Source organism: Seriola lalandi, unplaced genomic scaffold, assembly GCF_002814215.2.
Source record: "Seriola lalandi dorsalis isolate HSWRI2012SDOR001 ecotype SW California unplaced genomic scaffold, Sedor1 jcf7180002054579, whole genome shotgun sequence".
Lineage (NCBI taxonomy): Eukaryota > Metazoa > Chordata > Actinopteri > Carangiformes > Carangidae > Seriola > Seriola lalandi.
This window is the reverse complement of record NW_019525132.1, coordinates 1635826-1663042: the sequence shown is the minus strand read 5'-3', so window position 1 is coordinate 1663042 and position 27217 is coordinate 1635826. Positions and strand designations below refer to the sequence as shown.

The window sequence follows — 27217 nt, the reverse complement described above, 5'->3', positions numbered from 1 at the left end:
ATCCGCGTGTTGTGTCATGACTGACTCTGACTGATCCTTTAGCTGAATGATTCATTTGGCTGACAGCATTTTACAAGTGATGCTTTTCAAGGCTTTCAAGAGGATCCAAGTTCAAACTAAAATCCTTCCGAAATCTTCTGGGTGAGATGTAACGTGCTAATTAGTCAGCTTTAGAGGGAGCGGTAGGCAGATTTTGTTGCCTCTGGACAGAGCCAGGCTAGCTGTTTCCCCTTGTTTCCAGTCTCTATGCTAAGCTAAGATACCCGGCTGATGGCTCCAGCTATATTCTACATTTACCATACAGACAAATATAGGGATTTGCTCCCATTCAGCCACAGGAGCCTTTGCGAGGTAAGGCTCTGATGATGGGTGATAATACTGCAATGATTTAACTCAAAGCTACGATACATCCAGCTTAACACTGGATAGTATGAAAATGCCAAAAAAAATCAAATACAGTCTGTAAAGGCAGTAAAACAACTGTCTTGAGTTGTTGTGACCGATCTCATACATAGATACATGAGCCCTCGCTCAAAGTCGGCGTTTCAGCTCAGTCTCGAAGGTGTTGGACGGGGTTGAGGTCAGGGCTCAGTACGGGCCAGTCAAGTTCCTCAGCACCAAACTGGGAAAAACCATTTCTTTATGGACCCCACTTTGTGCATAAGGTCACTGTCATGAAAGCACTCTGCACAAAATCTGGCCCCAAAGTTGGAAGCACGCTTGACTAAAATGTCACTGCACGCTGTAGCATGAGAACTTCCCCGAAGAAACAAAGGGGTCAAGCCCAGACCATCAAAAAAAAAAAAAAAATTCTTCTGAGCACAGTGTGTGTGTGTGTGTGTGTGTGTGTGTGTGTGTGTGTGTGTGTTTGTGTGTGTATGTGTGAATGTATTGAAGCCAATGACAGGTTTCAACTTCACTCTCTCTCACCAGGCCTATGAGCACCCTCTGTTGATGATCCTCCTCCTGGAAAAGTGGCACCAGCTTCTTATCTAGAAAGAGAGAGAGAGAGAGAGAGAGAGAGAGAGAGAGAGAGAGAGAGAGAGAGAGAGAGAGAGAGAGAGAGAGAGCACATGAAAGAGACGTATGACGAAAAACCTCCTCCTCTATGCTGCATCTATTCTAAACTGAAGACCACAGGTAGCCTCAGGTGTGTGAGCGCAGTAGCAACGTTCAACAGTCATTCAAATCGGTACAACTGGAAGAAACACTCCGACTTGTTTATGACTTTAATAAAAAGCTGAATCTAAGATATTAATAGATTCTTCTGGGGGTGTATTTTCATTTTAAAAATACATTCCAAGGCTTGGGGGTTTTGACACTGTGATCCTCCTCTGTGTGTGTGTGTGCGTGTGCGTGTGCGTGAGTGAGTGAGAGTGTGTATGCACGTTGCAGTTGTTTTATGTCAGTAACACAAAAGTGGACGGCGCTGCAGCTTGGCTACTTTTAGATGAATTATTACACACTCGCATACACACACACACACACACACACACACACACACACACACACACACACACACACACACACACACACACACCATCTTTTGATGACTTTTTCACCCATGCAAGAGGCTGGCTTTTTGATGTTACTCTGTAATACGTTACAGATATAAATAGCGCTCGCAGGGAACGGCTAACTGACAGGCTGCGCTGCCAGATTTCGCTGTATGCCTGTTAGCGGTTCAAAGTTATCAACTGTTTTAAATTTACATATTTTAGACATTTAGCTGATGGTCTTATACAGAGCGGGCAGGTTCAGTGTCTTGGACTTCACAGCAACAGGGAGCGCGGCTGCTCGTCCACAAGCTCTTCACATGCAACCGCAGTGCTGAATTAGTAATCTATAATCAGAAAATAATCAATTACGATTGATAATTATTATTATTTTAGTAAATATAAAATATTTTTCGTTTCCAGCCACTCAAACATGAGGATTTTTTGCTGCTTTTCTCCGTTATTTTGAACGGGATCTTTGCAGCGATGGTCAGACATAAAACATCACTTTGGGCTCTTGGAAATTGTATTTTTGTTTGTGTTTTTCACTTTGATTTGACACTTCATAGACCACATATTTAATGAATAATAAATGTTAAAAAATGTTTAGAAAATAATCTTAAGCTTCAGGCCTAAACCAAATCTCCAGACTTGATGAGAGGATGATGGAGGATTCAGCATCTTCAATCCAAAAAATAGCGGGTTTAAAATGACCCTTCTATCTCTAATACATGTGATACAAGTACGTATGACACATAGCCACAGGCATCTTCTGACATGAGTGCTATCATCTGTGTGCAAGGGTTGGTGCAGGGGGAGGTGATTTAAATGCAGTGAGCTAGTGTTTGAAAAAGGGAATCTGAGGGAGGTTTTGGGTGTATGAGATCATCCGTGTGCATTAGCTGAGGTAAGGGAGGGTCCCGTGTTGTGGCTGACACGAAACAGCTGCAACAGAGTCATGAGAGGGACACGGACATAAAAAGTGGGAGTGAGAGGGGAAGGAAGTACCTAACTCCCCGCTGTTATATAAGAGTAGCATTCTTCACCTCTCTTCTATTTTTTTTATTGTCCTTTTTTCTTTTTTTTTCATATTCCCCCCTCCTCCTCTTCTTCCAACTCCTCCTCCTCCCTCTCCCTCCCTCCCCTCTCCCTCACTTCTTTCTCAGCCTCGCCTTCCAAGATAAATTAGTGTGGTGGTTCGGTTCAGCTGAATTCTCCAGTGGGCATGAAGAATGCGACCTCAGAAGAACACACAAATGTACAAACCCAAACACCTTCACACACAGTTTTGAGTTCAATTATATACCAGGGTTTTGTTATTTATGACACTCACACTCCTTGTGTCTGTGTGTACGTACCTGTGTGTGTGTGTGTGTGTGTGTGTGTGTGTGTGTGTGTGTGTGTGTGTGTGTTTGTGTCTTGCATCTATGGATTTATGTTTGTCTATGGATGTGCATGTTCAGTGTGCTTATGCCGTCTTACCGAGACACCAGGTGTCCACCATTGATAGAACTCTACAAAATAAGAAGAAAAGCTTTGTGTGAAAACAATCCCTCAAGCCTGCATTATAATAAGAGTCTTACTTTTTATGCAGTAAGTCGAGGCGGTATAATGCTACACTGCTGCGGTCGGCAGCAGAAATATATCAAAACTATAAAAGCATAAAAGTTCGTAAGCAGGTGCTGGAGTTTGGCCTGGAGGAGAAGAAGCTAATTATGAACTGAAAAGCTGCTGGTTTGATACCTGGCATGAACCGGACAGAGTTGTTTCTAATTCACAGCGGGCTCACATCAGTGATGGATACAGGTCTTCGTCAAGTCTCTTTATCATAAACTGCTGAGGGGCTGTAGTTATAATCTCATTTTTTAAGGTGTTCTAATTCAAAGTGGATATTTTACAGCCAAAGAGTGACGAGGTAACCAGCTACAAAAGGGTTCACGCAGGATATTCACGCCAATAAAAGGGGTAGGCACTGGGTTCTGTTTATTTTTAAAGTTTTTGGAAGTTTGAAGAGATGTTGGAAAAAAAAGATAAAGAAAAAGTGAAAGTGGGAGACAGTCCATTTCAAAGAGAGAGAGATTTTTCTCCGCCTGCTCACTTCTTTTATCTTCTTTTTAGTCAGTTTTTTATCGAGTTGCTAACATCAACTTTGGTTAAAGAAAATGAACATGCGCCACCAACAATCCTCTTCTGTACTTATCAAGGCTCCCAACGCATCATGACAATTATAGAATGAATTATATTGAGGTTCAAGACAGGACAAGTTGTTTTTAGAGAAATCAGGGAGTTTTTTTCTAAAATATCGACCCAAAAGTACTTTTAAACTTGCTTCACATCTTTATTGTATTAGATTATGTTTTATTCTTCAACTAACTGATTATACTTCAGACCCTATCTCAGAAAATTAATCATTTAAACATATTTTTGGGTGTGGATCCACTCCAGCCTAGTTAAAATATAACACCGGTGATATTCTACATATTAAAAGACCAAATCCAACAACGAACTGATCCATATAACGAGTATCGTCCGTGCAATCAAAGCCTGATATAGATTATTCCTCTCTGAGGTGAACCACCCTGACGTGTTATGATGAACTCGGTCATTGTAGTTTATTTTGACTCAGTCCCACAAACACTGTCATGTTGTTGTAAATACTGAGCAGAGCAGCAAACTGAAAACACAGTCCCTAACAAAAGCTTTTTCCTGTATGAGTGAAGTTTGCTAAAAACTACAGTGCCCAGCTGCTTTTAGTAAATAATTCAGTCGTGGTAAAAAATGAAATGACATACTTGAGAAACCTTTTTTAAAGTTTTAAATCTTCAGTAGAGAACCGATTGGCTTAGAGCTGAGGCTGGAGAAGTCGGAAAGTGGTGACAGGCAGCGTAAAGCATTGTTTGTTTTGGTAAGAAAATATACAATAATTCCAGCTATGTCCTTTAAAGATGGGTAAAGCTCAATGTGCTTCACTGTCACTTTTAACTACTGCTGTTTTAGGAACCAGTGTTATTTGCGAGGATGAAGTTGTGCAGCAGTTCTGCAGCTTAAGTCGGTCTAACAGTCTTCAAATTTTACATGTTGCCAGACCTGATTTTGACGACTAAATATAAGCTTATATTTTTAAAAACTAGAGCACCATGCTAATCTATGTCAACCTTCAAAAAGTTTGAACCTGTGGTCTTGCAGGCTTTTCCAGGTTTAAAATTATGACATTAAAAATGACATACTTTGCTCTAATGAGCAAAGTATGTCATTTTTCCAAACAGAAGACAGTGCAGAGGCGCAGTCATGCCTTCCCTCTCTCCAGTTTCAGGACTGAGGTACTTTTCTTAACAAAGCTCCAGTGGGAGGCAGACCTACTTCTTTGTGTTCTCCTCCAGGTGATTCATGTAGCTGGATGGTCTCGTCTCGGACCTCTGAAACAAGCAACACTATCAGGGGAAGGGCTGAAAATATGTTCCAGCTGTTTGACAAAAACCCTCAGGTATGCCAACGAGAACACACACAGACAGTCACACGCACATTTGAACGTCTCTCAATCGACTCCTAACATAGAAATGATGATTGCTTTTGATTTGTGCCAATGAATATACATAAGGGGTTTTCGTTGGACAAGCAGAAAACACACACACACACACACACACACACACACACACAGACACACAGACACACAGACACACAGACACACAGACACACAGACACACACAGAAAAGAAAAAAAACAGACTCACCAGTTTATTCCACTCGGCCTGTATTTGTGAAGTTCTGTATCTGGGGTTGGGAACAGCGTCCAGATATTTTGTCCTCTCTGTGTTCCACTGCAGCTCTGTCCAGAAACCCTAGAGACACACACACACAGACACACATACATACACACACACACGACTCAAATAAACAACACCAACAAAGTGACAAAGCAAGGACGTTGCTGCAAACATTTGGGACATCTGAATAGAACACAAGCAGACTGAGCGTGTATAAAGTCACACTGTTTTACATATAAATGCCCTTTTTAATGTCTGAATGCAGTCGGCTACAGTCATTTCCAGACATTGTATCACCTAGGGCATGTATGACATGTTATGTAACGTACGCATTGTCTCGATTTAATCACCAGTCTGAAGTTTTGTACTGTTCAACTGTAACTGACAAGCACTTTCAGTGTAAGACATGTGTTTTTAAAAATTGAAGAACATGTTTTTACCTTCCCTTTTAGCACAGACTCAGTATGCAGCTCGGTTGTACACAACACACTCGGGATGGCCGAGAGACACACTGGTACCTCCTAGAACACAGAAAGGCATACTAAAGTGTGTGTGTGTGTGTGTGTGTGTGTGTGTGTGTGTGTGTGTGTGCAAGTGTGTTGGCTTGACATACTCAGAGTTGCCCGTTTATTTTCTATGCATATGCAAATATACATATATAAGTGTGTGTGTGTGGTACCTTCTTGTCGAATACAGAGGAGTAAGGCAGGACTTTATCCAGGCTGAGAGACTTCTCGTAGCTTATCCTGTACAAAGAGGCTGTGTGTGTGAGAAACAGACAGACGGTCAGAGAGAGGTCTCTGCTTTCAGACACACTTATGTTGCATTTTTTATTTAAATATGGTCTCAAGACGAATGAGGCGCTTCAGCCCACGTCCCACCATTATCACTATGATATATAAGGCAGCACAGGTTGCAGATGTATCATTAATTAGGTCAACATTATCGTCTTCATATACTCTACACCATCACCCGAATTAATATGACCTCCGTATCTGAAGAGCAAGTTAAAGTTGTTATTGCAGCACCAATAAAATGCTAATTTATGCAGCAAGGTGTCTTGACATCTAATGTGATCATCTACTCTCTGGGTAATGACTGTTGTTTCCAAATATGAAATTAATATCATGTACTGTTCTTGAGTTATTTTCTTTAACAGAATGCCAGACGGACGTGCTGGGGCATACAAATGTGTTGTTGCGTGTCTGCTAGGACTTAACCATATTTGCACTGTTTTCTGTGCAGGTCTCCAAGGTCTCAAAATAACCAAGTCTATTTTTCGAACTCTTTAGGCCTTGCGTGGGATGCCTGGCACTAGTCTGCAAGAACAAATTTAAGAGCCAAACAGAGTTGATGAAAGAATTCTGCTTTGTGCAGACAAAGATGTAAGTAGTCTCTTGTAACCACAAAGAGGAGAGGACATAAAAAGGCAAGAAAGGAAAGCTGGACTCCTGAAAAGGAAGTCGAAGTGATACTCAGGAGATTTGTGTCCCCTTCAGCTGCTTCGGCTGCCACCGACCTAGAATGAACTCCTGGATCTGATCAAAGGATTCGAAGGCGTTCACGTTGTCACACAGCCATTCAATAATCTAGTGGCATGATGGAAACACACAGGAGACAGGTGTCACAGAGGTGGGAGCTCGGCATTAGGCTACAGCTGTACTGCATGCTCATTAGTACATTTACATATAAAGTGAACAATCTACCACAGTCTACAGTTTATCTTCCACTCTTTAAAAGGAAAGTTTCACATTTTAGAGAAATGTTTGCTTTTTTAACTGAGCGTTAGATGAGAAGATGGATAAGATCGCATTGCTGTAGACTGATATCTTATTTGGTAATACTAATAACAGTTCTCGCTCCTGATAAGGATTTTTTTTTTTTTTTTTGGATGATGTAGCTTTGATGGTGTACTATTTACATTACAGAAATATGAAAAAATGACTGATGTCCTCAATGATAGACCCTGCAAATCTTGGAGCCACACTGCATCAGAGTGAAAACTCATTTTCTGCTGCCCATTTCCTATGCTGTTTGAAGATATATGACTTCGCCACGAGTCTCTTTGAGTCCAGAGACATTAAACATAACAATAACCATTACAAGGACAGGAACAAGAGAGAAGTAAAATAAGGAGTGGAAGGACTTAGTTTGCACAGTATTCTCTTAAAGTTAAAGTGAACAAAGAGAGAAATGTTAACAAGCAATCCCCTTCAGTAAAGCAGCTACTTTTTGTGCTGCTGGCCCCATTAACGGAGTCTACAAAGAATACTAAAGTTATGTGTGGTGTCCAATTTCCCAGTGCTAGCTGCACTAATGAAGCCGGTGACTCATTTAACCTCTACAGAAAGAATTTATTACAATCTATCAGAGCAGCAGGAACATCTTAATTTAGGTGAACTGCTAATAGAGTCTGAGTCATCGTCAGCACTGTGCCCAAACAAAATATCTGTCCCTTTCTTTCTGTCTTTGTTTGACTCTGTTGGATCTTTGTCCACTTGTCTTCTCTATGCTCTTGTTGTATTTCATCCCTCTTTGTTTTTTCTTTCCCTCTCTGTCTTCTTCTCTCCATCTGCTCTCTTCCAACTCAAGGTTGACACCTACTGAATTTACACAGAAGTGCAGAGAAGCTGCCATCCTTACCATCCATGTATTTGCTCTGGGCTGTACATCGATTTTCTTTGAGTAAAAGCACCTGACACTGACATGATTTCCTACTGTTTTGCTTCTTTATCCTGCCATCTTTTCTGTCTCAAGCTCTTTCTTTAAATCCGGATAACTGCTGAAGTTTATGTTTGTAGGAAATAATGATAATGTGTTGTATGAAAAATACAAAAACACAAGTTGTGTATGTCCTGTGGGCCAAGGGGATGTGTTATGTCTTCATTTGGGTAAATTTGGATGCTCAGATTTGACAAGAACTTTACCGTTTCAGTAAATTTGCTTTAAATGTCAATGAATTTGTCCTCAAAACTCCTTTCCTCCCACCCATCTGTACCTTCAGCTCCAAGCTTGGGTCCTTTCCCATGTAAACCAGAAGGCAGTGGAGGGCGGCCAGGCGCTGAGGGTCGGCCTTATTGCTGGGACACCTTGGACGGAGGTGATGTACAACAAATTTACCTTTATTCAGCATAAGCATATACAAACACAGAGGCACCGAGGCAGATGCAGAGGCAGACAGCCAACAGTCAGGGACTGTATGGTGATTTATCTGCTGTTTAAAAAAAAAAGTGAATTAAAGCTGAAAAATGAATCAACTGAATAACAAATGTCCAAGAAAAACAAAAAACAGAGCAACGAGCCACTGCTGCATCTCTACTGAGCACGATGGTTCGATCCAAATTGTGTGCTGGCAAAGATTCAAGTTAAAGCTACATTTATTTTCAGACAGGTTCAGCAGGTGTACACACACAAATAACCTTCATCTGTCTGCTTCCTGCCTACCTATATTCTCCTATGCTCTTCTCTGGGTGTATAAATACCACCCGATAATACCCACAAATGTATATAGGTCTTTCATTTCCACCAAAAGCTTATGAATCACGCTCACCTATAAGATGAGCGCAGTATCTGCAGCAGGTAGGCGGGGCTCAGCTCAGCAGTGTGGATCTTCCCACTGGCCAGGTCCAGCAGACTACCACAAGACTCTTCCTCTGCGTGCAGCACTGTGACGTTAGCGGACTGACACTGCAGGCCCAAGTCCACATCGTGACCTTAGGGTTGTTGAGACAGACAGAGAATAGGACCAACTGGAACAATATGAGGACCACCTTCTGTTTCTAACATCAAATACCAGTGAAAGCTCCATGTTTGTCCAGGTGCAGATCAAGTACATGTGCTGTAGCTAAGAAAAAAGGTAATGATACAAACTGTCACACAGCCGTCACTCATCTTTAAACATGATTTGTCCAAAAAAACCTTGTCGTACCAGAGAGAAAGAGGGAGTGACAGGGCATCTCCTGCTGCCTGGTGTTGATACAGTGGAGGAAATAACCCTTCAGATACACCAGGATGTAGTAACCTACATAGAAAAATAACATAACATCGCTGTCAGGGTGTGTGTTGTGTTCGTATGCTGTACGCACACTGGACATTTATTAGGTTGCATGAGGATACACACACTTATTTGTATTTGCGCGTCAGTGTTTCTGTTTCTGCATGTTTGCCAGTCAAGCTTACAAACTCACACACACACACACACACACACACACACACACTTGGTTGAATTGATGAACATAATGATGTGTGTGTGTGTGTGTGTGTGTGTGTGTGTGTGTGTGTGTGTGACTGTATTACATTTGTGTGTGTACACTGACCTATGGGGATGAAGAGTGGATGGAGCTGTGCAGCTTTGTGCTGCGACTGTTCGCTGCCCAGAGACACTCTGAATGTTTTGCTGCAGTCTGCAGAAAGCGAGAAATTAGTCGCCTCAAGATAAAAAAAAACTTCAATCTTTCTTTTAACTAGAAGACAGTTAGAAAGCATACACACCTTTGTGAACTAAAACCACGGTGTATATTAGTTCCTGACTGTCTTTCCGAGGCTGGCTGTAGCACACACACATGCTTCCTAAAAACAAACCACAGAGACAGAGCAGTTGTGGATCACAAAGTAGGTGCCATTATTACAACATCACAAACATCCATGACTATATAATGATAATCAATGTGAGATTAAATGGGCTATGTTCTGTTTTGAATCCATTCACATCTAACGTTAAACTTGCCTCAATCACTGAGAGGACAGGTTTTGTTTTTGATTCAAATTCAATCAAGATTTCAATCAATAATTATTCTACAAAATCCGCTCACCCCTTTTGTGGGGTTCCACTTTTAACCTGGTGATAATATAGAGTCAGCCATTTTAATTTTAAAATCTTATATGTTACAAAATTTACCTTGATGTTCATTCGTGTTCACATTCAATGAAAAGTGTAAATTACAAAGTGCCTCGATTTTCTGATCTCTGCTGGTGGATCTCCAAGTGGGTGTTGCATTGTGTTATATTGTATGATTATGTTTCATCACTGTGCGGTAAAGACGTTAATATAGTTTTTGACTTGTTACAGGGACTTACGTTCTTGTTTTCACAAAGAGAAATAAACACACATAAACGTATTAGTTATAATAATTCATGTAACTGGAATAAGACACCTGAGTGAGAGAGCATATGTGTGAAAGCACATTAATCATACAGGAATTAGTGTGTGTCTGTATGTGTATGGAAGTGTTACCTATTCTGTTTGTGAACACTTTCATCCGAACGAGTTCCTGTTCTGGTCTCCCCATGTGATAATGGTCGAAGCCCAGGTTTACAAACCTGTTGGCCACACACACACACACACACACAGACACACACACACACACACACACACACAAACACACACACACAAACACACACACACAAATCCCAGTTAGTGAATTTTAGTTAAAGATATACATACATAAATAAAGACAAAACAAAAAACTAATTACTTACACAGCACAGTTAGTACACAGGGATTATTTTTTGTCTCTTTAATTGCAAGTAATCTTTAGTAACATACAAAGGAATGCAGAATATAGAATCAAATGCCAGCTGAGAAGACATATGTCTAATACTGTGGTGTAGTAGTTGCCTTACTTGACCGTATGGAAAGGATTAGCAGGCAACTCTAACGGGAGCTCCATCTGTTGGACAGCAACGTAAAGCAAGAGAACAGCAGGTTATTATCAAGTGAAAAGACAAATAACAATGGCAGCATGTGCACAAAAACCGGCAATTTATTAAACTATAAGACATAGAGTTGACTTACCACAGTTTCACAGTTACGACTGGGGTAAAACTGAACACAACGCAGCAGGAACTTGTCCTGTGAAAGACACCTAATTGTTTGTGAGGTCATCTTGCAGCTTGTTCAGTGTGTCAACTGATGTGTGACGTAGCCGTCCCCGTATGAATGAATGTACGTATGTTATTCACGGCCACGTGTGATTGTGTTACCTTGTGTGTAAGACAGTAGAGACGTTGTGTGTGTCCGTCCCACTGGACCCAACTTAAATCATCTGCTATCCTCTCTACAGTTTTGGGCAAACGCTCGGGATTCGCCATCACCTGGTTCACACAAACGCATATTCATATTCAGCATATTCTGAATTCTTAATGCACAGCTACCCCCGGGGGGGTAAGAGACACTATAGTTTATTGCCTGAGAATGGGGTCGAAACAATATATTCTTTGCACAGGGTTATGTAAATACATTCCAACTGTTTAACTTATTAATTGCTGGATATGTTGATCCTCGGAAAGAATTTATACCTTTAAAAAAATATTCTCCATGCAACTTTTATCAAAAAGAAAAGAGCGGGCAATGTGGCGAATGTAGAGTACAACTTACCACTCTATAACCCTCGTGTTTGTTCAGGAGAACATGGTACAGATCCACATCTGAAACACACAGAAGGATAATTACGTCTGACTACAACTAATATATGTCCAGTGTAATTTTTCTCCATAGAACCGAGGGATTATTTTCTCTGTTTTGGACTCACATCCGTCTTCGGTCAGCAGGAGTAGGTGGCTCTCCAGCACTGATCTCCTGTCAGTTTCTTGGTGGAGGAACTAAAGAAACCCACAGGCAAACATCAGTCAGCGTGTGAATGAGCGGTTTATGACACTTACCAGACAGAGACATCAGTTTGCTGGTTTTTATATTCCAATACAGTCCTCAAACATTCTCGGCATGTCTGTAGATGTGTGGTTTGGCAACACGGTGGGCAACAAATAGTGAGGAATGCATGCATTATAGCAACAGTAGCTTAATTACACAGTCATTTATAATGTTCCTCTGTTGATGAGGTGACATAATTTAGAAAGAGAAATAAAAAGTGATTAAGAGAAAGTGATAGAAAAGCGACTACACGCCAGTGCACTTTCAGCAAGCTTGATAACATAAATAGTCTGTGGCACTTCTACACTGTAAGCTCCAATTCTCCAAAACTGCAACGTCAGCTCCTGGCTGCGGTAAAACCTGCTCGAAAGTAGCCAAGACAACACACACACACACATACACATACACACACACACACACACACACACACACACACACACACTCTCTACCTGCACTTTGACCCTGCAGTCAACTGCCTTGAGGACTTTAGTGTTGTTGATGGGATGGATCTCAATCAGGAGAGTCAGGCACTTGGATACTACAAAGATCAGACACAATTACAGCCAAGATTGAAAATGTCATATATGGATTCAAGGCACTTTAAGGAAGCTGAAAAAGGTTAATGCCATAGCTGGTAAATGAAATTGGGAGTAAGAGATCTTGAGTGTTACTTGGTCTGAGGCGCTCTTCTCCTCTGGTATTTTGTGCCAAGCTGACAGCTGAGAGGGAAAAAGCAAAGGTTAGGTGTGACGTGACGTTAATATTACACATATTTTCCACATAGACGACGCTGGTTTACATTAGACTTAATTTTTCTTCACAATGGTTTGGCACCACTGCAGTCAATAATCTGCACCCAAACTGGTCTTATTCTTGTGGCGCCCTATGTTGCAAGATAATAATGTTGCAGGAATTCTTGATTTTGGGCCAAGAACGCAGAATTGTTAATAATGTCTACTGCTGGTTAATTCATTGTCTGAACATTACAGAGGCTCACCCAACAACGTCTCCTCCTTGTTCAGGGAACAGCAGCTGACACACACCTGCTTGTCAAATGAGTACAGGAGCTGTTGCGGAGAACACAAACGCAGCCGCATGGGGATGAGTGCACAAAGATACAGCTGCACAGACAAAAGCAAAACCTGCACCAGCACTGAAGGGAAAGAAACATGTGACACACACACACTCATAATACCTTGTTCTGTTTGGTGTTGGAGTCGTATTTCCCAATCCTGGTGGTCGCTGTTGCTCCCTGTCAGAATAGAGTAGTTCCTCCTGTTAGGTCATGTGTCATTAAATCAATCAAAGTACGGAGATGGATAATCATAACCTGATCTGACCTATAGACCCACTTTCCCACCGGTGTCTTCCACCACAGTGACATGTGTGGAACGTCATGCTTGACCTCTTCATTACCCCGGCTGACCTCGCTGCTTATCCTGACTAGACCCGCCTCACTTCAAACCAGCAGTTTGACACATTTTTTGCTCAGAAGATTTTAAATAAAAGTCTTCTTTGAAACCCAAGGCACAGCCAGGCATGCATTAAATTGTAAACCTTGCACTAGAAAAAGAGATTATTTTCTGTTTGCAGGCTGCACACTGTCTTTAACCTCCTAAACCCACAGAGTCTTTGGCGGCTCTATCATTAAAAATGTATGTTGTGCAGAGAAGCACGGTTCAACACACAGAACTTTATTTTAAATTCTAGTAAGGATCCCAAGCTTTCCAAAAATACCAAATATGTCAAGCAGAACTGCAGAGAAATCTGGAGGAAAGAATATAGAATTTTTCATTTGATGGTGTCCATTTGAAGAGGAATGGCATCTGGATTTGAATATTTCACTTCAGAGCACATATAACATGTAAGACACAGTAATTCTACAGAAAAATGTGGGAGCTTTAGGTTTATAACAGAGTGTCACTTTCACAGCATGTTACACTAAGTCTATCCAAGTTCAAAGGACATTATTATGGTGAAATAAATGTGATTATTTTGTGCAGTGTGAGTGCAACTTTCATATAAACAGTAAAATGAAGTGAAGCTGAAATGCAGCTTGTAACACAACTAAATTGGAATGAGCACCAGATTAATATGGATTAAGATAATCACGCTCACTTAATGAGCATACCCAGTATAAGAAACACATAATATGCAGTGCCTCCTCTATGGACTTACCTTCCAGGAGTAAAGGATGCCCCCATCTCTCTCAATGTTCAGGATACGAGTGTCCACTGCGCCAGAGTATTCTGCAGACACAGCATCATTATTATGGACCCACAGAGTCTGAACAACAGTGTGGCCTGACAAGAAAGTTTTTAGTATCCCTGCCACCATTCACACTGAAGATACTAATGATGCTGAATGAGTATATAATATGTTTCCATTGTATAATAAGTTGTTGTTTCATGCAAAAAAAAAAGTGCCCAGATGTGTAGGTGAATAATTTGGCAAGAATATACTGGTTAATGTTGTAGGATATAACGGGATGTCTGTTGTCTGCATAAAAACCATGTGTGTCTGTGTACTAAACATGGAGTTTACAGAAAAAAAGTGTTGTATGGTGTTAATGTAAACTTTTGAATGTTTAGAAGCTGTATGATTTTTTAAAGTCTTGCTGCGATACTGGATCCTCCAAAAATAAGCAGTCTTTCTTCAAGTCTGAAAAAAATGTACAGTGTAAATGAAATCTGAATGCCTATTAAATCATGTTTTATTCTCTCAGATGCTGAGATAATGTCTTCATTCAGGAAACTGTTATTACATTATTGTTTAATTTGCTTCATGTTTAGGAGGTTCATGTAGGTATGCAAACTGCTTACTAGTGAATGTTTGACTAATGCGTTTTAATACGGTGTTTAGAGAAATGTGAAGAGTGAACAGCGCCATCTAGTGCTCAACACGTAAACACCTGTAAATCGTTTAAAAGTTAGGAGTTTTCTGTTTTTGAAGCCAAAGCTAGAGAAATCTCCACGCTACAGTTTAGCCGGAACATTTTCTTTCCAATAATTCATGTTGAATTTAGACCTCAAATGTAGACAAACACGTATAACACAGGTACACTCACTCTGAATTCAGCAACAACAGTGAAATAGACTTGACTTAAACCTGACACTTTTAGCTAGCACTGTTAGCCCCCTATCAGTCAAAGCTGTTCAATAATGCCCGTTAAAGGAAGGAAACTGTTAAGTCGCTGATAAAGCAGGCGACCGCGGACACCTGAACATCTCACCTTTAACCCTGCAGACCGACGCCTCCTTCCTGAGGATATCAGACTCCACATCTCTGTGTAAGTCAAACTTTTGCTTTAACTTCAGCATGTGCACAAGTCAGTCTGCTCCTTGGTTTTCAGCGCAAAATCCCTTCTTTGAAAAGACTCCGAAGTGTGTCCATAAGAAGAGGCAGCACCTTTCATTTAGTGTCTGCTCAGGCTAGGCATCATGTGACCGAAAGTCTTTACGTGTTTGCTTTGGGCACATGCATAAAATGAAAGCAGTACAGCACATAAGTACGTTCCCACATTAACTACTCACTTCTCCCTCTTGACTTCAGAAACTTGTTTTTATTGACATGCGGAAATGTAACGTTGAACCCCAAAGTTAGCTCCTCCCTCCACAGGGATCACACAGCCCTGGAAAATCGTTGTTATAGGCCGAGGGAAGCATCAGTCCAGCGGCTTGGAATCTCTCACCGCCCCGCTTAATGATTTCACCATCCAGACCTCAGTCAGGCAGTTCACAATGGAGTGTCATTGCGCTGGAGTACAGTGTTCCTTCATTTACTGAATTGCAAATCAATTTAATAGTTTTTAATTATTTATTTACAGTGAATGGTGTAAACTTAAGATGTATGAAAAGTGTTTGGCAGGTCAAGTACATGGTTTGCGATGGTGTTGAATGTTTTTACTACATCAGTTTCCTTCCAAAAAGAGCCCATTAAAGACTGTGCATGTCATGACACTTGTATTCCCTCCAAGAAAAAGATGATAATGAAGGCTTCTTCTTCTCACTTATTTTAATTACAGTAATGAAGATAAAAAGCTAATAATATACTATACTCTTCTGATCCAGACAGGCCTGCATCTGTTGAGCTCCAACAATAACATTTTGTATTAAACCACACAAATATTACAGTATATATATAATAATACAACATCCCAAATGTAGCAATTAAACAAGAAAAAAATTAGTTAAAAGAAAGACTGTCTCGTCGCTTTAAGTGCATAAAAATGGAAAAAGTCAGTGTATGGGTTAGATAAGCTTATTTTATCATTATTATTATTATGTTAATGACATGCCTGCGAGGAGGCCAATCTTTTGGGATATGAACCACTAACTGTGATGTATAGTCATCTACAGAAATATGTTTTTCTGTTACCTCTTCACAATTATGTCAAAAGTTATTAATAAAGACTGTGGTTTAATAACGCAGGAGCCTTTGAAATTTTGTCCAAGGGATGAAGTGTTTCATTTAATTTATCGGGTCAAAAGCTTCTGATGCCTTAAAACCTCTACACACTTTTGGCCACATACTCACACACACACACACACACACACACACACACACACACACACACACACACACACACACACACACACACTTATTTTGTCTAATTAGACCTCTTTTTTAGAACTCTATGGGCATGTGGTGACTGAGGTTGGTTGATATCTCCCTCACTTTGATGTTTGATGTGTTGCACCTGATAAAGTGGGGCAACTTTTATTCTTCTTCTTCATTCCTCTTGGTGCATGGACTTTAGTGACCTAGGAAAAGCCCAGGGGTCTAATTAGATGTGATAAATGAAAGTAGCCTACCTGTGTTTTGTGTAGAGCCTTTAAATATGTAATACAGACAGATGTTCCTTTGACTCCCATAGTTACTAGTGAAGTAATGACACCCTGTTCATAAATGTATGCACAAAGGCACTTACATACTAATAACTTGTTTAGTTTAATTTTTGATGTTGTAGGAGGGTTTGATAAACACTGCCCTCCTCTGCTGAGTTTGAAAACTGCACATAATTATGACTAATGTCCCATGCTCATGTCTTTCTATGATTTCTAAGAAAAGAATGAAGCACAGAGTTCCCACTCTTACACTAGTACTATGTACTACAAATAGACTGAACGTTGATGTCTGACAGCAAATGTAATATTTAAAGGTGCTGTGCCATTATTTAACATTAAATAAGCCTCCAAAAATCCCTAACTGTGCTTATTAAATGTTTCAGTTTTCCCACACAGTGATGTTTAGGGGCACACAAAGTTAAAATAAATTGATGAGGCAGTTAGAGGCTGCCAGTCTTAACTGCAGCAGTGTTTCCAGTGATAAATATTGTTTCACGGTATAATAACTGTGTGATTAAAATGCTAAATCTTATACCTCCCATTATTATACTTTTGTGTATGAAATTATAATAATGTCATACACATGTGTCAATATAATAATCTGATAATTTATTAACCTAAGTAATAAAAGTTGTATTAAAAAGTGTTATATTTCGTTAAGTATAAGATCCTTTATGGTGGAAATGAATAAAAACAAATGTGTTGTTCCTGTGGTGTGGTGAATCATCTTCGTAAGTACACACACTCTTTGGTCACACCAGGTTCGCTGATTGGCTGACTGTGCAACTTGGCCGAGTAAAACCGAATGTTGTCGAGGGTGGGCCGGAATTTTGGTGACGACAGCTCCGCCCGCCCCTTCCCCCGCCCGGTTCTCTCCGCTTGTCCTTCCCCCTGCCCAGCTACACTACCAGGCAGGAGTCCCCAGCAGCACGGCGCGCAACACAACACACTGACAGCTGCGACTGACTCACAACCGAGGGGGGAAAGATGGAGCACAGAGACGCCGACTTCAACATACTGTTAGCGACCGATTCATACAAGGTACCGTACGCATGTTGGCTCCAGATGGAGGGAGGCTGGGTGGAGGGGAGCAGCTGATGGATGAAAATTGATAAAGTCAAGGTGGTTTCATCATCAGTCCCAAGGCCATCACACTGCTCTCTGTGGCCGGTCTCCGTCGGTTAACAGCAGGCCGAATAGGTTGGAGGAAGAGGAGGAGAGGGCTGGTACAGCAGAGACGGGGTACCAAACTCAGAAAGCAAGCATCCCTCTTTGAGATAGCTAACTTAAACTCAGGACCAGTGGTTATTACGGAGCCAGTTTTTCACCGGCTTTGCCAGTCTCTGGTATCCAGCTAGCTTGCTAGCTTGCTAGCTCACAGAGAGCGCAGAAGGAAGACGGAGGGGAATGATATAAAAAAGCTAATATTAGCAACTAGCTAGCAAGTGCCGTGCGGATAGCCCGGTGGACTGCACATGGGCAAAGTCTCCTTTAAAAGCCCGGCCAGGTGTAACGTTAGCCAGCGTGGAGCTAGCCGCTATCGGTGGTAATGCATCACTTTCGGGGAATCAAAACCGAAAGTTAAAAGGAGCCGGATGCATTTACCTTACGTGACACAGCTAGGTTAACTGAACTGCATTGAATGTATACGCTCGGGGCCTTTAAACGGTATTTAACAGTTGGCTACAGGCTTTTATCTTTGATATAATGGAAAATATAACAGCGAGGAAGGTTTTAGTACCATAAGTCCGGCTGCTAATTAACTATGCAAACACAGAGTAAATGCACTTGCCGGGCTGTATTGGCGCACGTAGCAAGTGGCTGCCGGGCGGTTGCCATGTACGGCAGTCATGTTACAGCATTCAGTAATAGGACTGATGGGACAGAAAGGCAGAATTATGGAAAGGGGAGGGAGATGGGGACACCAGCCGAAGATAAGCTTGAAACACAACTAAAATTGAAACTGAAATCTTACGCATTACAACTTGAACTTTTAAATGTAGTCTGATGTTACAAAATGACAGAAAAAGTTGCGCATGTTGAGGCAAGAGAATATGTGTGACAAATACAAGTGTGCACCAAGGCTTGGATAATGACAATCAAAATATATCTATAAAGCTCAATTAACACATTAGCATCCATGAACCTACTATGAGCTTAGTTATAAGAGAAAGTGGTATAATCACATTCCCTCACGGTACTATAGGAAAAACACTAGTAGTGGAAACAGAGGTTGTACTTGCAGATATCATATGAATATATTTATTGTATTGAAAGCCCAAACTGGGTAGGAGAAGGGTTAGAGTGGTGGTTTGGAAGGGATGTGGTTCAGGAAAAGGACCGTAACTCCTTCTGGATGTGTCCAGGGCTTCATTTAAAAGAAAAAGCCCATAGATGAGAGGTGCTCTTTTATAACTGAGGTGACATTGTTGGCATAAGTTGTAACCTTGGTTACAATGTGTTGTTCTGATAAATTAGGTAGTACCATTGTAGCCAAGGGAGGTAATCACTGAAAATAATTTTTTTTTTAAAAAGTTGATCAAATCAATTGTAGCTACAACTTAAATGTGAGCTCTGTGCAGCCTACCATAATAATTTCATGGAGTGCCTGTTACATACTTTTGCACGTTAGCTGAATTTTCTTGTTGGATTAGTGTAGTAGAAAACAATTTAATATTAAGCTCATTGTATACCACAACAAACTGTGCGCAATTCAAAAGATGTCAATGATTTAGGTTTTTTTTTTTTTTTTTTTTTGCTCCACTTGGCCGCAAAGTATTTAAAAGTTTACAAGTTACTGTCACTATTCATTAACAATAGCAATCAGAATATAGTTGATAGTAGGTATGAATTCCCCTTTATAGATAATGCTGAGAAAATGTGTTTCTAGTCAAGATAGTTAAATGTTCAGAAGAAACAACAGAGATCAGTTAAATGAGAGTAAAGACAAAATATTCGAGCTGACACTGATCAAATTTCATGTTGTGTCTTTGCACCTGTGTTGCCATACCAGGCTGAAGTAAGTTACAGTTATTGTCTCTTTAAACAGCCACTTGAGTAACACAAAAGATAAATTAAACAATAAGCCAACTTCTCAGTTATGCAAGATCAGTCGTTTTTATACATGAGCTCTTTCAGAGTTACCAAAGTTACAAATGTCACTGTGTACTGTGTGTTTGGGGTGTTGCTTCACTGAAAGCGGCTCGTATGTTTGTCTTGTCCGTGCACAACTGTGTGATAACCTTTGTAAAGAGAGAAGGGATATTGAAAGTAAAGCAATTGATTGACTCACAGACCAACCAGAGGCATAAACTTTGTTCACGGGACATAAAAATAAACCGCACCTGAATGCTTTTGTTTTTCGTCTGTTTGGATCGAGAAGAAAAGTTTACCCAGAAAGCCAAGCTTGCCCATTGTCTGGAAAAACACACACATACGCACACACGCTTGTACAAAATTGTTGTTGGTGTGAGGAGTTGGATTTGAACATACAGGGTGGAAGTGTACAGTGTGTCATTGTTATTGATTTTTAAAGCAATACCACAACACAAGGATATCGCCATATGACCACATTTATGTAACATGACATTTTTCTAACCCGTAATCCAGATAGAATTACAGTAACTAAGTAGGCAAGGCTCTGGGATTTTGGTGGGAAAAACATTTTCACAGGGCAGAATAGCTACAGAGAGGGTTGAACCTGTGACATTTGGGTAAGGTGATGGTCCCATCAAGCATTTTGCCACATGCTGCTGCATGCTTCAGATGTTTTCCTGCTTGGAAAGAGAGCCAGCACCTCAAAATGTCCTGTCTGGTAGCCAAATTATGGTCTTTTATGTCCAAGCATTTCATTCTTCACGCAAGGGTGTCGAGAGACACAGAAGTAAATCCATAAAGGAAGGATAGAGAAAAAACTTGAATGTTTTAAATGGTGTTAGAAAAACACTGACCCTTCATGAACCATCATGGTTTTATTGTGCAGAAAATAAGAGAAAAAATTAAAAAATCAGAGGTAATACTGTGTTAGCTCAGATCAGAGACTGAACTGAATTTTAATAAGTGGAACCAGCATCAGTTGAGGCAAAAATCAAATTTGTGTATGGCTGCAAAAAACGATTATTTTTATTATTAATCAACTGAATATTTTCTCACTTAAAAGTTTTGTCTAAAATCATTGCAGCTCTAAAGTCGTCAATGAAGGCGTTTCTAATTCCAAACTAATCTACAGCAACATTGATTTTCGTGGCCACCTTGGGGCACCAGAACAAGCTGTAAACACAACATGTATTATCACCTCATAACAGTGGGATGGGAAATGTAACATGGAGTAAAGTAAGAGAAGCATTAGCATTTCTGGGAGACGTGCCACCTGATAAATGTAAATACAGTATTCAGTCTCCTTTTAGCTCTGTTTTGGTCTCCACCAACTCCAGAGAAAAATGGCTCTGTAGCAAACTAGAGGAGGAGGGGAACTGCAGAGTCAAGTGATAATATAACATTGATATGTGCAGCTTTAATTACTGGTCTTGATTCGCCATTAGAATTGTGTTCATACTTGACAGTGGGAGGACTTAACTGATCTGCTTTTAATACTACCACACGCTGTATGATTTACATTCAAATATAGGTTTCCATGTCATTAGCTGATAGTCTGTGTGTGTCAATATTTGATAATACATTATTTATATCCTTGAATGTTAATGATCAGCTGAGGGTGGTGTCCCTTGCAAACTAGACTGATGGTGGGTTTGTGTGTATACATTGGCATGTGACTCTAGTGAATGTGGTCCAGCCCAGTGTCATGTTGTATGTCTTGACTCAAAATAGAGTTATCGGAAGCTCAGAGGAAAGGACAGAGAGGGGGGTCAAAGAAACTGAGTAGTTCATTGACATTTATCTCCTCTCCTGAGGAGCTGTTTTGAGCTGTGTTGCTAAGTTTTGATCTAGCCTTCAGGCCATTTTCATAGGTAAATACACCTGTGGTTCCAATGTCACCTTTATGTATTTACAATGGTGAGAAGTTCCGTGCTTTACCAAGGTTGTAGTCAAATGAAAGACAAGCCCTTGACCTATGTTCAGCCTCGATTAATATTTTGTATTATCTGTAGTAAAATGTCTTCCTGTGCTCTTGAGGGAACTGTTAGATCACTTCATTCTTTTTGTACAACAGAACCACATATTTTAAGCTACATTTTATAGATATTAAAATCAGATGAGTCTGAAAGTAAATGTCAGATTACAAAGTCATTACTGAGTGATCATCATATCATCAACTTTATTAGTCATACTTAATGTCAAGGTGTGTTGTTGCTACAACCTTACTTGGTCTGGTATGACCAGTGCCTTTATGGTGGCTGATGTTACCTAATATAACCCAAGTGACAGCTCCCTGTGCTAATGATGCTATATTTTAGCATTTAAAATTTCCCTTTAATTCTCATAGCTTCATTTGCAGCTTGGCTGCTCGCTTTAAGAACATTTGAGACGACAAACAGACCAGTCAAATGCTGCCTGGTCCTCATTTCTTCAGTCTGCTAATGCCATGATCGATGAGTTCAGTGCATACAAGTGGTGCTGTGACGAGGGTTAAATCCTCAAATGCCCCAGTGTACTCTCTGGAAATCCCTGGACTCATTTGGTATTTAATTGATGACTGGGTGGCTACAGCTGACGCTGTATCTTGTCCTTTTTGTGAGCGTGTATCTTAAAGGTATCGCCTCTCTCAAACAGTGTTATCTTTCTGTGTGTGTGAAACATGCCTGGGCATGTCTCAAATGGTTTTGCTTGATTCTAAATGTCAATGTTTCTCGTATCAGTCAGTTCATAATAGATTAGAAGATCACTAGAAGCACGCACAAAACTGAAACTGGTATTTTCTGGATAATAACACAGTAGCAGAATAATAGAGAACGTGTCTGTGTGGGGGGAAAAGTCTGACATGCCTCACCCTTATCATGACATGTTGGTATAGTATTCAATTTTAACACAATAGATGGATTGATGGGTCCTTTGCTGAACTGGAACGGTTTGGTTCCTTATAATCGCAGATGAAATACTCTACTTTGTGTAATACTTTGTGTCGTAAGTCCAAATAGCTCTCTGGATTGCTTCTGTTTGCACTGAGCTACTGAATCCTCATACTCCTTTGTGTCCGAGCATTGAAATTTGATTTGCTCCTTAAAAATGTTTTATTATTACCTTTGCTTACAAATATATGAGGTTTAGGGTGATTTATTAAACTTTGTCCACTTTTTAAAAAAACACTTGCAATGTAAGCTTGAAGGCATTTCAACATTAGTTGTGTCATTAGTTCCTCTAATCTACAATCTAATATTGTACACACATCATTGTGAAACATAGAGGAAAACACAGCAATTCCAGTTGCTCCTGTTTTTGCAATACTAACACTTCACAAGGCAGCCATGACTCACAACATACAGTTCAGCATGATTAATTATGCACTCCAAACAAATCTGGTTCAGGAAATAGACCTAACCTTTCACACGAGTCTGTAATAAGACAGGAGTGAAGACAAGAGTGTTTCTATCGATTTGTACCTTGTTAAGGATTCATGCCTTTTTAAATCTCCTGACCAGCTGCTCAGGAGGAGCACACACAGATTATGAATTTTCTCATTTATCACGGTGGTTTGTCAGTTGTGGGTGTCAGTATGAGGCTCAGCCATTAAGTAAATAAATCCATTAAATAAATCTTGTCACTTTTCACATAGCATCACCTGCGACTATGCCACATTATCTTCAGCTGGTTATTTATTGTAGATAACTGGGATAACTTCTCTTATCTCGTCAATATGTTCTCTGTCTCTCCAGGTAACACATTACAAACAGTACCCTCCCAACACGAGTAAAGTGTATTCCTACTTCGAGTGCCGCGAGAAGAGGACAGATTCCACCAAAAGCAGAAAAGTCAAATATGACAAAACGGTCTTCTACGGCCTACAGTACATCCTCCACAAATACCTAAAAGGTAAGTCCTGACTCAGATTTAAAGGTCCCATATTGTAGAAAGTGAGACTTCATGTCTTTTTTTTTTTTTTTTTAATTATTATAAAGCAGGTCCAGGTGCAATATAAATACTGTATCAAAATACAGGGAGAACTGCACACAGGCCGTATTGAGAAGCTGTGCCTTTAAATGGGCCGACAGGACGGTCACTCCAACGTCACCAGATGACCCAGGGGTTTGCACCAGAATCGCCAAATCCAGCTGGAGCATTTTAGTCAGAATTTGACCATCTGTTCGGCTCATTTCAGCACTGACTGTACATTACCATTTGCATTTACCAGTTACTTTTACAAAGCTACAGTAGTATCTGTGGTTGGCCTGGTTGTGAGTCCCCCAGGAAACAGTCAGCCAATCAAAAGACAGGCTCAAAGACCGACACAAAAACGCCCTGTTCTTGCAAGAGCTCCGGAGTGTCAGAAAGGGGATGTAAAACTACATTGAGATGGTTTTTTGGTATTTAAAACACAAATTATATCTTCTAAATTTTAAATAAAAAAAATAAAGTATAAAATATGTGGGCTTTTTAAATTCAAAAAGTTCAATATTTTGTACCGTGTAATCGCTTGAATAAATAAAAGAGTCCTTGAGCAGAACACATGAAGGTCTGACCTCCAACCCAGTAGGAGCTTCACTGGCTGCCAGATTGAATGACTTTGCAGCTTGTAAGTTGAAGCCTCATCCACTGCCACTGACTCTTCAGGCTTTTTGTGTAAATAAAAATGTGTTTCCAGTCAACTTAAAAAATTAAATAGCGTAACATTCCTATGCTTGGATTACATAACCCAGACATAGACTTTGTTTTTCTTAACTTTTTCATTTGTTTCACCATCATACTGTGGAAAGCTGCACAGTACAGCCGCTATTTATTTTACCACTGTTCAGTTAGTTTCATTTTTCAATCAGAAAACATTTTTTAGTTGTAATTTACTGATGAGTTGTAGGTTAAAAAAAAAAAAAAAAGTCAACACAACAACCTTTGTGGCTCTTTCTGTGATACTTTATTGGTCCCTGTGGGAGAAATGTTTTTTTCTCTCTCTCTCCTCTCCAGAGCACGGTCAGAGCACAGGGTCAGCTACTGAACAGCATACGTGGAGCTACTCAAAATTCAGTGCATTGCTCAAGGACACTTCGGCAGGGCAGGTGCTTGCTATTGTGGCCCACAGCAACAGTCCTTTTACTCACTTAAAAACCAGCAAGGTTACAACGTGCTTCACTTAAATTAGGCTGCACAGAGCGTAACACAAAGCCAGCAGGTTACAAAGAAAAACGTAAGTGAGAAAAGACTGAAATGAGGCAAAGTATAATGTGTACAATATACTAAATAAACAATATGCTCTAATTAACTCAACTTAGTAAAGGTGGATGTTTAAGTTGGTTAGTGTGATCCTGAGGGGCATGAGAGAGAGAGAGAAGGGGAGAGAGAGCAAGAGAGACAGAAAGAGAAGGAGTCAAAAGAAAGAAAGAAAGAGGGAATGCATCACCCTCCTGTCTCCTAAGAGGATTTCATGGTGCGGTAGCAGAGGTGCAGGGGGGGGGGGCAGAGAGCCAGGATAACAGAGGGAGAGAAGACAAAAGCACAGCTGCTCTTTCACCGTCTGAGGGAGAAAGGCCAGCTGTCTGCGCAGAGCGTCCCTCGGAGCTCAGTGATTAGGCCAATCATTAGAGATGCATCCTCGATCCACAAACTCACGGAAACCAAAAGTGCGCATCACAATTCTTCTAGACCAGAGTCAGAGAGTGAATTTTAATCTTCTCTAACTTTACTTTCGTGGAGGGAGGGGCTGAAAATGTGAATGAATTTTTCTTGGATAAAGAGATGAATCATAGTGAAAGCAGAACCTTTTTTATCACACCACTAGGAGTGTTAACTGGATAGTCTTACATTAACGGGAAAAACTTAATAGTTTTCCGTTCAGCTCTGAATGGCAGGTAGTCATTTCTTTTTATCAGAAATTTATTTGGAAACGTGTTGATAAATGTAAAAACAGTAAATATGAAACTGGAGCCAGCAGTCAGTTAACGTAGTTTAGGGTTATTATACATTTGTACATGTCTTCTCTTTTGTGGCTTGTTTTGTGCTACAATTTCCATGGTATAGAAACTAGCCAAACTTGAAATGAAACAAGGGGGTGGTTTGCGTGTGTGTGTTTGTATGTGTCTTTTTGGACAAAGACGCCTTGTCAGCATGCACGGGATGCTTCTAATTTAATTACACCAGCAGACAGTAGAGTCACATTCCAGTGCCTTCTCTCCGTCGGTATGTGTTTCTCCAACATCTCTCTCTGAACCTTCATGTCCTTCTGCTTTCTTCTCCCTTCCTCCCTCATTCCCCAACTCCTCCACCTCCTTCCTCATACTCTGCAGGAAAGGTTGTGACTCCGGAGAAGATCCAGGAGGCAAAGGAAGTATACAGAGAACACTTCCAGGATGACGTTTTCAACGAGAAGGGCTGGAATTACATTTTGGAGGTAAGAGACTGCTGAAAAATCCTTTTTTCTTTTTTTCTTCTTTTTTTTTTTTCAGGTGAGTCTCTGCTGTTGTACAAAACAATTTTTATGCACATCTCTGCGTAACTTCCATGAGGGTTACAAGAGACTATTTTCAAGCAATGTATTAATTGAGAATAAAGGTGGAAGTTGGAACTAGGTATGGAAGTGTACATATACACAGGTGCCAGCACACACTGATGTTTGCACATGAAACATCCTGAAGGTGATGTGTCTATTGTAAGAGACGCTAGAGGCCGGTCTCAGGCATGCACGCACACACTTAAGACATACAGCGTGTTCCTGATAAACCCAAATAATGTACATACAGCAAGGTTGGAATCTAATTACTGGAGGATTGAATTTGTTTCTAGATTAGGTTTAAGGTATTTGTAGCAGTTTTTGATCATAAAACCTCACTGTCATAAGGGTCAAATTCTGCTGTAGCAAAGTGGGGCAAAAATAAACAAACATGTCTACATTTTCACAGGTGGCTTGGTGGTTAAAAGCCAGTTCTTATAAAAAAAAAATGTTCCTGATGTGTAATAAACACATGCTAAAGTAATAAAAATCGGAACTACATTCGGCCGCGTGGAGGAGAGAGAGGCTAAACTCTTACAAGAGATACAAGTCGGGATCATCAACTAGAAATGAATCCGTCAATTTATGTATCCAAGAAAGTGTGAACGCAATGTTTCTGATGATTGGGAGGCACAGTTTCAGCACCTTGGAGAGAGCACAGCGCTCTGTACTGACAAAGGATTTTCTCGAGTGAGGAGAAGTGTTAATAAACCCTTATTTACACTCAGTCTTATTGTCATCTCTTACCACATTTCTTAATCAGCTCTCAATCTGTCAGCTTTTTTTTTTTTTTTTTTTTTTTTTTTTTTTTTTTTTTTTTTTTTTTTTTTTTTTTTTTTTTTTTTTTTTTTTTTTTTTTTTTTTTTTTTT

General features: G+C 40.2%; 2 protein-coding genes across 2 annotated transcripts in view; one reads left to right on the top strand and one right to left on the bottom strand.

Moving 5' to 3' along the window:
• The window catches only part of gsap (gamma-secretase activating protein), a 29418-nt gene extending 13920 nt beyond the window's left edge, over positions 1-15498 (bottom strand). The window contains exons 1-24 of the mRNA XM_023417888.2: positions 15141-15498; positions 14087-14157; positions 13104-13160; positions 12906-12975; positions 12580-12627; positions 12358-12446; positions 11790-11859; positions 11636-11685; positions 11242-11352; positions 11054-11110; positions 10882-10928; positions 10493-10578; positions 9751-9828; positions 9576-9662; positions 9188-9280; positions 8810-8972; positions 8258-8348; positions 6779-6848; positions 5939-6018; positions 5700-5780; positions 5227-5334; positions 4857-4912; positions 2979-3010; positions 931-992 (exon numbers count right to left, since the gene is read on the bottom strand). Coding sequence (XP_023273656.1) covers positions 931-992; positions 2979-3010; positions 4857-4912; positions 5227-5334; positions 5700-5780; positions 5939-6018; positions 6779-6848; positions 8258-8348; positions 8810-8972; positions 9188-9280; positions 9576-9662; positions 9751-9828; positions 10493-10578; positions 10882-10928; positions 11054-11110; positions 11242-11352; positions 11636-11685; positions 11790-11859; positions 12358-12446; positions 12580-12627; positions 12906-12975; positions 13104-13160; positions 14087-14157; positions 15141-15228 — 1845 coding nt within the window. The 5' untranslated portion in view covers positions 15229-15498. The remainder of the gene's footprint in view (positions 1-930; positions 993-2978; positions 3011-4856; positions 4913-5226; positions 5335-5699; positions 5781-5938; positions 6019-6778; positions 6849-8257; positions 8349-8809; positions 8973-9187; positions 9281-9575; positions 9663-9750; positions 9829-10492; positions 10579-10881; positions 10929-11053; positions 11111-11241; positions 11353-11635; positions 11686-11789; positions 11860-12357; positions 12447-12579; positions 12628-12905; positions 12976-13103; positions 13161-14086; positions 14158-15140) is intronic.
• A 2143-nt stretch (positions 15499-17641) lies between these two features.
• Positions 17642-27217, top strand: part of nampt1 (nicotinamide phosphoribosyltransferase 1) — a 22889-nt gene continuing 13313 nt past the window's right edge. Inside the window, exons 1-3 of the mRNA XM_023418008.2 lie at positions 17642-17796; positions 23586-23742; positions 26145-26248. Of these exons, the coding sequence (XP_023273776.1) occupies positions 17743-17796; positions 23586-23742; positions 26145-26248 (315 nt within the window). The 5' untranslated portion in view covers positions 17642-17742. The remainder of the gene's footprint in view (positions 17797-23585; positions 23743-26144; positions 26249-27217) is intronic.